General features: G+C 41.7%; 1 protein-coding gene across 1 annotated transcript; it reads left to right on the top strand.

The window, feature by feature from the left end:
- Positions 1-2,426: 2,426 nt before the first annotated feature.
- Positions 2,427-13,866, top strand: LOC143935763 (keratin, type I cytoskeletal 12-like). The gene is made up of 8 exons (XM_077459870.1): positions 2,427-3,060; positions 4,225-4,307; positions 8,028-8,184; positions 10,195-10,356; positions 10,805-10,930; positions 11,021-11,235; positions 11,922-12,019; positions 13,522-13,866. Exons 1-8 carry the CDS (start codon positions 2,470-2,472, stop codon positions 13,623-13,625), a joined length of 1,536 nt encoding a protein of 511 aa, XP_077315996.1. The 5' UTR covers positions 2,427-2,469; the 3' UTR covers positions 13,626-13,866.
- Positions 13,867-15,794: the final 1,928 nt, after the last annotated feature.

The following is a 15,794-nucleotide window of genomic DNA, read 5'->3' as shown; positions in this document are numbered from 1 at the left end:
GGGAGGGTCTAGTTAGGACTGAACTAACTAGCATTAAACTGCTTGATAAAAAAGTGTTAAAGGAGAGTTGCAAAGAAGTTGGTAAAAGAGAGTTGGGGGGTGCAGAGGTGAATATTGGTGAAAAAGTACAGGGGGTGCAGCGGAGAGTATTAATGAAGGAGGGGCATGGGGGGGTGTAGAGGTGAATATTTGTAAAATGGGTATGGGGGGCAGAGATGTGTATTAGTGAAAAAGGGGGGGCGGGGTGGGGTGCAGAGGTGTGTACTGGTAAATAAGTGCTACAGATGGGTTGCAGAGGTGAGCATTGTTTAAAAAGGGGGACATGGAAGGTGCAGAGGTGAGTATTGATGAAAAATAGGTATGAGGGATGCAGGAGTGAGTGTAGGTAAAAAAGAGGTGTGGGGGTGCAAAGGTGAGTATTGATGAAAGGGGGGAATTGGGGGGGGCAGGAGTGCTGAGGTGAGTATTGGTAAAATGGGTACAGGGGGTTGCAGAGGTGATCGTTGGTGAAAGCGAGGGTGCAGCTTTGAGTATTGGTGAAATGTACAGGGGGTAAAGGGGTGCAGAGATGAGTATTGATTAAAGAGGGGGGACCCTGAAAAGGGATTATCCCTGAAGGAAAGGGCCAATTGCAGCATTCACAAAAAAAAGCAGAACAGCTGCAAATTGCCTAGCAAGTAACCATTCAGAGGTCAATTAGGTACAAAAGGATATTCCCTTGCTACTTAAACAAGTTCAAGCAGATCCAAACCTTTGCAAAAATAACTGTTGTAGAACAACTGTTGTCATTGACATGTTCTTGTGCAAAAAAAAATAAGTTTTCCTCTCTCTTTTTTTCTCTCCTTTGATTGGCACATCCCTCAGTCTCTTTGAAAAAAAATTCTTGTGAATGTACGAGCTCCACTATTGCTTGAATATCACAGTTATACTGCTGTAGCTATGGTAGAATGTGCCAGCCATCTGTGTAAGTGCTGTCGCTACAGAAAAAGGCGGTGCCTGTGGATGCACTTTGCTTCTATAATTTAATTGATATGGACATATAAAAACAATTAAACTTTTTTAGATAAGTACAACAACTACTTACTGGATTCAGATGTTTGGGTTTTCATACATTTGAATGGGTTATATCCACTATTATAACAACTGTGTTCATTAGCAGGTCCACCTTAACCACATGCTGACCACCGCACAGCAATATACGTCGGTACAATGGCACGGCTGGGCAAATAGGGGTACAGGTACGTCCCCTTTAAGAAAAACATTGTGGGCATGCGTGCCTGCCATGTGCTCTGTGACCCTGGACTCAATGCTGCTGGGTGCCCCACAATCGTGTCACGGAGCAGAAGAACGGGGAGATGCCTTTGTAAACAAGGCATTTCCCTGTTCTGCCTAGTGACGTGACCGAGATCACTGCTCCCTGTCATCTGGAGCAGTGATCGCTGTCATGTGAGTAGTAGCCCACCCCCCACAATTAGAATCACTCCCTAGGACACACCAAACCCCTTGATCTCCCCCTAGTGTTTAACCCCATTCCCTGCCAGTGTCATTTACACAGTAATCAGTGCATTTTTATAACACTGATAGCTGTATAAATGACAATGGTCCCAAAATAGTGTCAAAAGTATCAGATGTATCCGCCATAATGTCACAGTCACCATTAAAAATCGCACATTGCCACCATTACTAATAAAAAAAGATTTATAATCAGAATGCCATAATGCATAAAATGCCATAAAACTATCCGCTATTTTGTAGACTTCATAACTTTTGCGCAAACCAATCAATATACACTTAGTGCAATTTTTTTACCAAAAATATGTAGAGACATATTAGCCTAAATATGTTATATATTTTTATATATTTTTGGGGGATATTTATTATAGCAAAAAGTAAAAAATATTGCTTTTCTTCCAAAAATGTTGCGCAAAAAAATAAAACCAAAAGAAAGCTCTATTTGTGGGGAACGACTGCGCAATGGTCAGTTAAAGCGACGCAGTGCCGAATCGCAAAAAGTGCTCTGGTCAGCAAGGGGGTAAATCCTTTCAGGGCAGAAGTGGTTAAATTGCAATTCCCAGCAGATAACAACAATATGTATGTTAAAGCATATCTAGTTTTGCTGTGTCTCATCATACTGCACAGCGCTTATAGATAATTATTAGGCAACATTAAATGTAAATGACTTATTAGGTGTTCTGGGTCTACTCCCCTCAAAAAAATCCTGCCAACGTGACAAACATCATAAGGGAGAGAAGTGATAGAGTGATACAAGCTGATTAATGATAATTGATCCAAATTATAAACAGTGCCAAAACTTGGCAAGCAACTGTACTGTGTGAAGAAAAAGAAAACATTAATATTCGACACACCCTTTAGATCTTATATAAAAAGAATGATATTTCTTCACAAATCACTCTTTCCACTGGAGCTGCTCTTTTTTTTCTCTGGATAGGGTGACCTTTTGCTTGAAACATGTCTTACTCTTTTAAACAATCCTCCAAGTCTGTGAGCATGGGCTCCACCTCAGGAGGCTATGGTGGAGGTGTTGGTGGTTATGGTCAGTGTGGAGTAGGTGGCTTTGGCGGAGATTTTGGTCAGGCAGCTGGTGGATATAGTCAAGGAGCTGGTGGATTTAGTCATGGAGGAGGAGCATTTTATGGCCAAGGAGCCGGTGGTGGTGCTGGAGCAGGCTATGGTGGTGGTGCTGGAGCAGGTTTTGGTGGTGGTGCTGGAGCAGGCTATGGTGGTGGTGCTGGAGCAGGTTTTGGTGGTGGTGCTGGAGCAGGTTTTGGTGGTGGTTTTGATGCAGGATTTGGAGGTGCAGGTGGTGGCTATGGAGGAGGTGAGGGCATTTTCAGTGGCAATGAGAAACAAACAATGCAGAACCTTAATGACCGTTTGGCTTCATACCTGGACAAAGTCCGACAGCTTGAGGAAGCAAATGCTGAATATGAAAAAAAGATTAAGGAATTTTTGGAGAAACAAAGGCCTGGTGGTAGCACAGGAGAAGCAGGAAAAGACTACTCTAAGTACTTTACCACCATTAAAGATCTACAGACTAAAGTAAGTTGTTTGTTATTTATTTGGCTACAATAAAATAATTGGGGGATTTATTGTAAATAATGCATGTATTCCTTTTTAAAGGAACCTTGCCGTGATTATACCAGTCACATGTCAATGATGCTAAAACATATTTGTAGAGCAGGCTTGATTTAATAGATATTTTAGGAGAATAATTTTCTCCCTTTGTACATGTTAGTTTGTTGTGTGCCTTAAATAAAATGCACACTTTAAACACTTTGCATATGCAGTACAACTGATTTGCCTGATTATAAAACATTAGGGGCACAATACGAATTAGAACTGTTTATTTACTACAATCTGAGGCTCCATTAGAATCAATAAGTGAGGAAAAATCTGAAGAGGGATACAGACAGCAATGAAAAGCTAACAGTAGTTCTAATCTTCCCTTACTCTGATGAAAAAAAATATTTTATTTATATTTTTTGTCTGTTCGTGTAGATTTTGCCTTTACTCCCTGTCTGGTGAAAATGTTGCCACCGGGATGGTAAGGGTGGGGAAATCTTTCAAATGAAGCCCAGGATAGATTTAGAGATCCAAGAGTGGTCCTATTCTATCCCCACTCTATAAAAATAAAAAAAAAGATTAAATTGACATACACTTTCAGGAAAAGCTTATTCCACGTACACACGACCGGACATTTCAACATCAAAAGTCAGACGGAATGATTCTGGCAGACCATTCGATCGTGTTTGGGCTGCAGCGGACTTTTGATTTGCAAAAGTCTGACAGACTTTAGAAATGGAACATGTTTCAAATTTTTCCGCCAGAACTCCGCCGGACCCAGTTCCTACTGAGAAATCCGCTCGTGTGTATGCCACCAAGCTGCCAGCTGTGATGAACTCAGATGGCAAGATTTGAAAATTATTAGTGTAAGTAAGTGGGGCTGAAATTTTTAGTTAAATGTAGCTACCCTACCCTATGGTAGCTACCTTCTTTAAAATTGTGGGCACACCAGTCTGTATATGTGTGTCCACTTTCTTTGGTTATTTTTACTGAAATTTCATTTTATTACAGTAACCTGTGGCAAAAATAAAATAGGGAAACCTTTTGTACTGTGCTAACGTTATCAGATTCAAAATGTATTTATCTTGTAGAGATGTTAGAATTAAAACAGAGATTGAACTGCTCATTTTTTTCTTACAGATCATTGCCGCCAACAATGACAATGCCCAAATAATCCTGCAGAGTGACAATGCCAGACTGGCAGCAGATGACTTCAAAATGAAGTGAGTTGACTTTATTGTCTGTTCGAAAGGCAAAGCCATTGGTTAGACTGATTATTTAAGTCAGAGGAAGGAAAACATCTAGGTTAATAGCTTAACCACTTGCTTACTGGGCACTTAAACCCCCCTCAGTCCCAGACCAATTTTCAGCTTTCAGCGCTGATGCACTTTGAATGACAATTGCGCGGGCATACAACACTGTACCCAAATGAAATTTTTATCATTTTTTTCCCACAAATAGAGCTTTCTTTTGGTGGTATTTAATTACAGCTCGGAGTTTTATTTTTTGCTAAACAAACAAAAAAAGATGCAAAAAAAAAAAAATCATGTTTAATAGTTTGTTATAAAATTTTGCAAACAGGTCATTTTTCTCCTTCATTGAAGTGCGCTGATGAGGCGGCACTGATAGGCTGCACTGGTGGGCACTGATAGGCTGCACTGGTGGGCACTGATAGGCTGCACTGGTGTGCACTGATAGGCTGCACTGGTGGGCACTGATAGGCTGCATTGGTGGGCACTGATAGGCTGCATTGGTGGGCACTGATAGGCTGCACTGGTGGGCACTGATAGGCATAGTTAAGGCGGCACTAATAGGCACAGATAAGGCGGCACTGATGGGCAAAGATGGGCACAGATAAGATGGCACGGATGGGTGGCACGGATGGGTGGCACGGATGGGTGGCACGGATAGATGGGACTGATGGGCACTGATAGGTGGCTCTGATAGGTGGCTCTGATAGGTGGCACTGCTGGGCACTGATGGGCAGCACTGATGGGCACTGATGGACACTGGTAGATGACACTGATGGGCACGGATATGTGGCACTGGGGTGCAGCACCTTTGTTGAGGCAGATTGTGGGCACTGCTGGGTGGCACTGTGGGCACTGCTGGGTGGCACTGCTGGGTGGCACTGTGGGCAATGCTGGGTGGCACTAACATTTTATTAATGTTGGTGGGCAGGTGGGGCAGGTGGGCACTGGCAGGGGGCAGGTGGGCACTAGCAGGGCTGGCCATGATCGGGACTGATGTCCCGATCACGGCCGCCGGTGATCGGCTCTTTTTTTTCTCCTCGCGCTGTCAGCGCGAGGAGGAATAATAGCCGATTACTGGCTCCGTTCTATCACATGATCAGCTGTCATTGGCTGACAGCTGATCACTTGATAAGGGGTCGGGATCGACCCCTTGCTCGGATCGGTGATCAGGCGAGTCTCGCGGACTCGCCGATCACAGAGCGCGCCGCGCGCGCCCCTCAGGGGGCGCGCAGGCCGCTCGTGCACGGGACGACGTCAATAGATGTAGTCCCGGAAAAGTAGGTCCGCGCTAATGCCGTCATTTGGCAATAGCGCGGATCCCAAGTGGTTAAACTGGCTCTGCCAATTGACAAGTGGCCTCCTTTGGGTATTAGATCTTTTTTGAGATTACAGAACAAGGATAACATGGGAATCTGAGCATCCAAATAGGGGAATTAAGATGCCACTGTTTTAAGTAATATGGGAAAATCAAGTACTGTAATACCACCTTTGCAGACTTTGCTCATTTGAATCCTTATCATAAACATGGACGTGGCTGTTTAATGATGATATTATACTTATACTATATATACATACTGCATAAATTGTATTACTCTCACCATGGTATTGCTGTCACTACACAAACCCAACCAAGATTCACGAAGGTGTCCTCAGATGCCACCCTTTTATTCCTATTCCAACTCTTTCCCTTCCTTGAGAATATTACTGCCTATTTTACATATCACCCTCTCCAAAAACATCTGGAAGACCATTGACTAGATGCTTTTAGTCTATGAATCTAATCAAGTGCCTTTACTTACTGCCACTAGTAGTTAAACCTAGAGTGAGGACATACTCCCACAAGGCTGTCCTGGACATTAACCTTTAGGCCTGCCTTGCACCAGACAGTTGACCAGAGGATGTGGAGGAGTTATGCATATAGAAAAATGTTTTCATGGGTGGATATCAGTCTAGAGTTGTGGGCATTCTTAGGCAGGCTATACTAGGTAATGTCCTTGTGTGTCACTGAGCCCCCATATTTAAAAGATCTGTAATTCAATGAATGAAAGAGACATGCAAGGTACAGTAAGGATGGATAGTAAATGATGCTGGATGTCTTCCAGCCAGGAAATTAGGTGAGCTCTATCCAACTTACTGTTGCTTCTAATGAAAACTAAGTAGTGCGCAGTGAAGTCAGAGTAAACAACTTCAGTATAGTATAGGAGCCTTTACAACTGTGCAAGCCTGAAGGAAATGTTCAGCCTCAAGCACTGCCAGCACCGATCTACTTTAAGTGAAAAATAAGGATGTGGTTTTCAGCCAGCTTATTAAGTGGCATGAAAGATACCGTTGGCTGTCATGTATCTTTGACACTCCCTACAGGCTTTCAACAGGTGTCAGCCCAAGCAAGACTTGATTTGTTCTGTGACCAGTTATTGTTAAAGATGACCTGAACTGTGGAAGCTGTGCCCAAAAAGGCAAAAGGAAGACTAAGTACTAGTCACCAGTATTAATCTGCCACTTATCTTCTCCCTATTACTGACTTGCCATGCCTTTTTTCACATTTTGGAAACCAAGCGACCATATTAGTAGATAAGCAGGGCTTTTCCTCCTTAAATTAGAGCTTCCTCCCTGATGACTGGTGGAGTAATAATACAAAAGCAGCAGAAGTACAGTGCAGAAAGTACAGAAGCCTAGTATCAATTAAGCAGAAATTAAAATTACCAGGTGCAGCTTCTTTTCCTCCTTTCCAGCAGGCCCTTAGGAGAACAATGAGTTTTACCGTAGTGACAAATCTCGTAACACTAGCAGTCACAGGCATATTGCTTTAAAATGGTCATACACCAGTAGAATTTTGTTTGAACATTCACATGGAACTACTAAATAATTCAATTTTCCATCTTGCCATCATTGGGTCAACTAATTTTGTTTGAAAGCCCTTAGAATTGTGTCCAGACCTGCTACTTGAATGGATATATTAAACTTTAAGACACAGACACAGCCACAGCCACACTCTACTATTTTTCAGGATTAAAGACGTAGGGTAATGGTTTAGAGTAATGCTTAGGCACAATTAACATTTCAAGCATTCCCCAGAAGACAGGAAATCTTGCTACCTTGGTCATTAAAATTCTTGAGCAAATATTACCCCCCCCCCCCCCCCCCCCAATGACTGGCCCTTTGAAGTGGATTATCCCCAAGACTGCCTTCCCCAGCTATATCTTCTACTTTTTTCCACGTTGCCTATTTTAATTTGTTGCTTACTACACCACCAACCATAAACTATTTTTATAATGGCCTATGCTCTATAATTATACTATGTAACCCATCACAAAGGAACGAGCAGTTCTGGACACAGCCTTATATTCCACCATATTAGCAATACCCAACACAGGTACCTCACTCTTGAGTACAAGAGAAAGCTTCTGTTTGTCAAACTCAAGCACTACTAGGAAAAGATACTGTATGTTCATATGTTTTAATGCTACCTACACATCTGAGTTGTGCAGAATGAGACTTAACAGTTGCATGTGTTCATGTCTTGGCGATGCACTGTTCAGTTTATCATATTTGTTACAAATTCTTATTCTGTAATAACGTTATAAACCCTGAATAAAAAAAAAAAATTAATAGCAATTCTTGACCAAAAGCAAATGGTATATCTGCACATTTATTGAAAATCCATATATATATTTTTGATTACCTTGCCAGGTATGAGAATGAACTTGCTCTCCGACGCAGTGTCGAAGCTGATATTAATGGCCTTCGTAAAGTCCTGGATGAATTGACAATGGCCAGATCTGATCTGGAATCTCAGCTTGAAGGTCTTATTGAAGAACTGGCTCTTCTCAAGCAGAACCACGAGGAGGTAAAATCTAAAAAAGTCTCATCAAGGCCCTCTATTTGTTGGTTTTAAGGCGTGAATCCATACAAAATTATTTTATTGTAGTTTTGGATTGATTCCCGCCTTAAAGCCAACAAATAGAGGGCCTTGATGAAACCCTGTAAGGTCTTTACTGTTCGGGTGACAACGGGTTCACTGAATGGGAAATGCAGCAATAATGTATCTCCCACAGATACACAAAAATAAAAAGTGTTTTTATTATTTCAGTAGAGGAAGGCTAGGACTCAAGTCAAGTTTTTATTGCCCCATTGCAGATGATTTTTGCTCAATGCCTATCTGGTAAAAAATCTTGTCACTCAAAATGGATTCTAATTGTCTCTCTTCATCCAAAACTAAAGAAACATTTTGACTGAATTTAAACATTAACACTGAGCTCAAGGCAGATATAAAATACAAAAATAACTCAGCTCTGTATTCGTTATTATTACATATATATATTTCTAATGCGAGCAATGTAATTGAATCTGGCTTTGTATTAGACTTTTGTAATTCCTGTACATCAGAGCTCAGAGTGGGAAAAAAGTAGCAAAAGGAGCCAGTCAGTTTATGTGTTGACATGGACCATGCTGATTGTGTGTAAAATCATTGACGAAGAGATGAGCTCATCAATTTTCTGCTTCACTGTCTAGTCACTGGCTAGGGATGGGTCAATAAGAGCCTAGGCTCAAAGAAAGTGGTTTGGCTGATGCTTGCTGTCAGGGCCGCTGATAGAAATCATGGGGCCCCGTACAGCCTACCTAATGGGGCCCCCTTCAGCTCCACCCTGGCCCCGCCCCTGGTCCCTCCTTCAGCCCCGCCCCTGGCCCCACCCATTGCCCCTCCCCAGACCCTGCCTTGAAACAATTGGCGGGGTATGTATTGCAGAGAATTGGCGGGGTAAGTATTGCAGAGTATTGGCAGGGTATGTATTGCAGAGTATTGGCAGGGCATGTATTGCAGAGTATTGGCAGGGTATGTATTGCAGAGTATTGGCAGGGTATGTATTGCAGAGTATTGGCAGGGTATGTATTGCAGAGTATTGGCAGGGTATGTATTGCAGAGTATTGGCAGGTTATGTATTGCAGAGTATTGGCAGGGTAAGTATTTCAGAGTATTGGCGGAGTAAGTATTGCAGAGTATTGGCAGGGTAAGTATTGCAGAGTATTGGCAGGGTATGTATTGCAGAGTATTGGCAGGTTATGTATTGCAGAGTATTTGCAGGGTAAGTATTTCAGAGTATTGGCGGAGTAAGTATTGCAGAGTATTGGCAGGGTAAGTATTGCAGAGTATTGGCAGGGTATGTATTGCAGAGTATTGGCAGGGTATGTATTGCAGAGTATTGACAGGGTATGCATTGCAGAATATTTGCAGGGTATTGGCTGGGTATTGGCTGGGTATGTATTGCATTTGCAGATGTTGAACTTCAAGCCCCCCCCCAAGCAAGCATACACCTCACCTTGTCACCTGTAATTGTCCACAAGATCTCGACTTGATCACTCTGCTACTAAGTTCTTGTGACGCAGAGAGAGAGAGGATTGGGAATATCACTCCGCAACACCATAACATTATATGCTGGCCGGGACTTGTGCGGAGCGGGTGCAGAAGACGTATTCTTCCGCGCTCGAAATACAGGAAAGAGTCCCTCCCCTGCAGCCGCATACTGGAATGAACACAGCGCATAGCACATTTTAAAAAAAAAAAATGGGCGGGCACTGATCGGTGGAGGAGGAACTTTTTTTTTTTTTTTTAATACATAAAATTTTGCAGTTCAGGTTGCCCAGGCCCCCCTGCTGGTCAGGCCCGGTACAGCAGGGCCAGTTGTACTGGCCTATCAGCGGCCCTGCTTGCTGTCATTCAACCCAGAAAACCAAAGATATATTGCATTAAAAGAAAAAAAAAACAGTACTGTGCTCCATATTGAAGGTGAGAATGAAGCTGATTTTTATTTTTTTTGGATTTTTTCTATTTTTATTTTTTTTTATTTTTTATCTGTAGGAGATTAAGGGATCCCAGGGAACATCTGCCAGCGATGTTAACGTACAATTGAATGCTGTACCAGGAAATGACCTTCTAAAGGAGATGAACAATCTCAGGGAACAATATGAGGCTATGGCTGAAAAGAATCGCAAGGAGGCAGAAGAACAATTCAAGAAGGCGGTAAGATTCATTCACTCTTCATTAACCTATATTAAAGTTTTGATTGTCTAAAAAAAAAAGTATGACACTAATAGAAGCAGATGGTTGGGACATTGTGTAGGAACTAAAAAAAAAGGAAGTTTCTAATCGGGTACTTTCACCTGGTTGTAGAAGTCAAAAGCTGACCAAAAATACTCTCACGTCTCAGAAGGCCACTGAGAAATCCAGGAGGAATTTGAGTGTTGACAGCTAATGAACTATTCTGAATGACCTAAACCATTTTGTATGATATTGCCAGCTTGAATTTTTTGTATTTTTGAAAGAAAAATATACAGAAAAAAAGATTGTGGTCGACTTTGACATAAAGAAACCATTCAAGGATTCTTACAAATGATTATCAATATTCATACATATGATCTTTGCATACTTTAACTTATAGCTTTATTTATTTATTTATTTTTATCTCAAGAGCGAAGGTTTGAAGAAAGAAATATCAACTACAGTAGAACAAACAAGTCAAAGCAAGAGTGAGATTTCAGACTTAAAGAAGACACTTCAAGCACTGGAGATTGAGCTTCAGTCACAACTGACCATGGTACAAAATTAAAGGCATAACACACAATGGTAGACTGCGTGATTGTGTCAGAATATAAATTTGATGATTTGTTTGTTTTCTCGTGAACAGAAAAAATCTCTTGAAGAAAATCTAGCACAAACAGAAGGACAATACTGTATGAAGATTTCCCAGATGCAAATACAGATTACTGGCATTGAGGAGCAACTGGCACAGATCAGGGCAGATATAGAGTGCCAGACTGCAGAATATGAAGATCTGCTAGACATCAAGACAAAACTAGAGAGCGAGATTGAGACATACCGCAAACTCCTGGAAGGAGAAGGGTATGCGAAATTCACATTGGGATGTGAAATGATGGGAATATTGTGTAGCAATGCCCCTGTAAGGGTTGCTGTGTGTAGTGGTTCACCTGTCACCCTGCCCAGTCAGACATCTATGCCACATTTTTGCATTTATATGCGTTTGCACGATAGCAAGCACTGACGCTTCTCTTCTTCCAGGCAGTCGTGCAACAGGGATTTGTCTGCAGCTATTATTCTGTCTTCTGACAGAGCCTTCCTGACAGGCAGTAATAAAGTCATGAATCACTACATTGTATATTACTTATGTCTTCTTCTCCATGAGAATAAACATAAATCTTCATTATGTTCTATGGAGTGCTTCTAAGCTAATGCAAAAAAAAGATCATCCATTGCAGGCTCCTTGATAGTGAAACGTAACAACACACTAGAGTACTTTGAGACGACAATTAATGACGACATCTGCACTGCATTTATAAGTTCTGTTTTTGTGTGGATTTCATACAGATTCTGCCAGTTTCCTTTATGGATGCCCATACATTAAGGGCACAATGTCCCCGGTCAGTGTCTGGTGCCTACACTGCCATACAAAATGGATGGCTATGCCAACGAGGAACAGCATAATAGAATACCTGGGGAACAAATAGTCGTATTTTGTCCTTATTGTGGTCTTGAAAAGCCAACATAATATTTTCTTTCAATAATTGCAGTAGCACTGGACAAGGATCAGCATCCAATGCAGGATCAGGATCAGATTCCGGAGCAGTAAAAACTGGATCGCAAACTGGAAGTACTTCAGGATCTCAAGGTGACTGCATTTCAGGGTCCCACATCTAAAATGTGACATAACTATAATTTATATGCCCTTCTAAACAGAACAATCATTTTGAACATTTAAAATGTAATATAATTGGGCCATATATAAAAATGACAGGTTGTGGAGGTATGTCTACAACCAAATCAACCTTTTTCATTGTGAATCACCCAGTTATGTTTAGGTGTTTCAATAGGGAAGAGCTTTGTTTTCATTGCTCTGGAATAACACAGCCAAATATTAAGCTTGTTCCTTATATTTACTATGGTCTATTATAGCCTTTTTTAACCTTTTTGTCTCATAATAGCTCTGTCAGGTGGCATTGGCCCCTAAACTGTGCAGACACAATCAAATAGGAGGTTAGTCATCTACAACTCAAGGATTCCCCAAAACCTTTGAAGGACTCTTAGCCCTTGTACACACGGTCAGACATTCCGACAACAAAATTTTGTCCGAAACTTGTGTTGCATACACACGGTCGGACAAAGTTGTCGGAAAATCCGATCGTACGTAACGTGACGACATTATTTCGTTACGATGGGACTACGTTCAGGCTAGTAGCCAATAGCTTTGGTCTAGGAATTTGATCTGAGCATGTGTGGCACTTTGTCCGATCGGAATTCTCTAAACACAAAGTCCGATCGGATCATGTTGTCGGAAAGTTTTAGAGCCCAGCTCTAAAACTTTGTCTGTCGGATATTCCGACAGAAAGAGTCCGATGGAGCCCACACACAGTCGGATTATCCGACAACACGGTCCGATCGGACATTTTATATCAGAATGTCCGACCGCGTGTACGAGGGCTTAGGGTTCCACGGAGCCCTGGTTCAGAATGTCTGGCCTAATAGACGCAAGTGATTATAATCAGACTTCCAGCTTAAATTTCAGGACAGGTTTAAATCTTACAAATGGCTCCTAAAAATAACAGTTCCTAATATTGACTTGGATAATTAAATCCTATACATTACCAACTATTTCACTGAGTATAGGGCTACTTATCCATGTCATATGTAATGGATTGTTAATCGGGAAAGAACATAATGAGTTTACAGCCTGTGCTACTGTGCATGGGCCCAGAAGTGCAAGAGGGTCATCTAGGGTTTATCTCATAATGAGACTGATGATCAAGATAGAAACTGTCTCTTAGTTACTCTTCTGATCATCTGGGCACTGGTATGGTCACGGGAAAGACTGCTTCTGGTGATGGTGCTGGTGATGCATCTGCAGATGCTAAAGTGGTAAATGTTCAGAGCAGTGTCTAAAGGGTAGTTGTACCCTGGAAAGTCTTAGAGTCAAAGCATACTCAATGTCTCAAGGAAACAGACAGAGTGGGGTAAGATGACATTGACAAACAAAGAGAAATCATGACATTTATTTAAGAGGTTTTTAAACACATTTGGGCAGGGTTCCTCTGGCTGTTAGACATTTAATTGCATATGAGAATATTGGTTTTATAAATACACAAAAATAATTTCTCTATTCTCCTCTATGTCTAGGACCAATACGAACAAGAGTGGTGAAAGAGGTTGAAGAAGTCATGGAAAATGGAGTTGTTGTGGCAACCAACGTTAGGGAAAGAACAGTGCCCATGGATGCTTAGAAGCATATTCCAGCACATGGCCAGAAGTTGTGTCTGCTCAAGCAAAATTGAATCCTGTAAAAAACGTCTTAAGTGTTCTGTATTCTGTCTAGAAGTGATCACATAATTGATATGTTCTTTGATCACATCGTGCAGCACTCTGTAAGCGACTCACGTCTCAGTGCAATTGTATTGCTCTTTTCAATTGTAATTGTACTTTGAAGATCTATCTGTTGCTTTTTTTTGCTACTCAAAATAAACTTTTCCAATGCAATAATGCAAGGCATCCTTTGATAAATAATTGCATTTTTAGTACTACAATGAACATTAAGTCATAAAGACTCAAATTAATGTGGCTCTACACATAAGCATAGATAGGAAGTATTCCAAAATATTCACAAAAGCTAGTTACGTATAGGCATATCATTCGCACCATCAGACGCATGTCCACCAAAGGGTGCATAATACGCATTCCAAGGGTGATGCCTTCTTACTCAGAGCTCTGAGGATGAGAGCATCACCCTTAAAACACGTGAGCTGCGCTCTTTCTGGAAATAACGTGTGTCTAGTTAGAGCAAGCAATAATGAGTTGTTTTTGGAATTTAAACACAAATTCCATTTTACTAGTACATTTTTTGACGTAGCTTATAGTTAGAGCAAGACAGGCTAGGGTTTATTCAACAGGTTGTTGCCTCAAAGAACCTGCCTAAGTTATTGAATACAGGAAAAACTGATTATGTTTATTCTGATGCTAGAAACTTAATAAACAGGTTGTGGCTAGTTTGAGGTCTAGCTACCTGCTGTGTGGATTCTCACTAAAAAACACCACTTGGGTTTATCTACTATAAAAGATGCGAAAAGCAAAGCTGCTGATACCACAGTGCATTCAGTTATATAACACAATTTATTCCCTTTAAAAACTCAAATACAGTAGGAAAAACCTGCTTCTGAGGATATCACAGACCAAAATGAAAACAACGTTAACATAGGTATCAATCAACCAATTATAAAATCAATTACAGACCAGCCAAAATAGTTTTTCTTGTAGAATAGGTTAGTGTTAGGGTTGGGTTTACTTGTGTCACAACAGTCTCCACCTTGCACAGAAATCTTTGAGGACTCTTGCCATATCACCCCATTACCTCGTCAAGAAGTCCATAGGTTGCCTCCTGCACTAGACTGATTAGCAGGCTGGCCTAAATCCTAGAGGTTTTACTTCTTCAGTTAGCTACAGATAACTTGCCCGTGTTCCATTTTTAGAGGCTAACTATTAGGTGACCTTTGGATCCTCCTATGGGCAAGCTGTGTCGGTTTACAGCCCTTCCAGCTCATTGCCCTGCTTTAAAATGTTTATTGTTTCACAAGACACACACTAAAGTCTACATGACCTGCAATATGGCAGCTACTTCCCCCTGCCCATAGACATATGCAGCACATTCTCATGGCAGCCTTGATATTTTGGCCTTGTATACCATACCTGTAAACAGGGCAGGACTTAGGGTGGTGAGGGCCCCTGGGCTTAAGTCATTTTCGTGCCCTACCTTCTATAAATTACCATATTTATCCACGTATAACACGCACCCCAAGTTTAGGAGGGAATTTTAAGGGAAAAAACTTTTAGGAGGAAAATTTTAAAATGGCGCCACTGAGATACAGAGTCCTGTGTATCTCAACTGCTCTCGGGTCCTCTTGGTGGCTCTCGGGTCCTCTCGGCGGCTCTTGGGTCCTCTTGCAGTCCCGAGCAGAGCTGAGAGTACTCGGCTCGGTTCACAGTCACGCCCACTCCCTGTGTTATGTCCATCATAGGGCGGGACTGGGCGGGACTGTGAGCCGAGTACACTCGGCGGGGCCCCCTATCGGGCGGGGCCCGTGGGCTTGAGCCCAGTGAAGCCCAATGGTAAGTCCAGCCCTGCCTGTAAACCCTTGAGGGTATGAGCAAGACTTTCAGCAATCAAGGAAAGGACAACCAATGACAGCAGCAAGTTGGATCTGACAATGAAAAAATGATAGAGCAATGACCACATTCACATACCTCCCAACTTTTTGAGATGGGAATGAGGGACACCTATCAGAAAAAGTATGCAGGCATAGGACATACCCTTTGCCACACCCCGTTAAAGGGGAATTGTACAAAAAACAAGATTTGTTAAACCTACAAGTGCTTTTTTTACCACTACTATTCCTTTATAT

This window comes from Lithobates pipiens, unplaced genomic scaffold, assembly GCF_037356315.1.
Source record: "Lithobates pipiens isolate NorthernLeopardFrog02 unplaced genomic scaffold, aLitPip1_a1.2 Scaffold_28, whole genome shotgun sequence".
Classification (NCBI taxonomy): domain Eukaryota; kingdom Metazoa; phylum Chordata; class Amphibia; order Anura; family Ranidae; genus Lithobates; species Lithobates pipiens.
The sequence above is the reverse complement of the archived record's forward strand: the minus strand, read 5'-3'. Positions and strand labels throughout refer to the sequence as shown.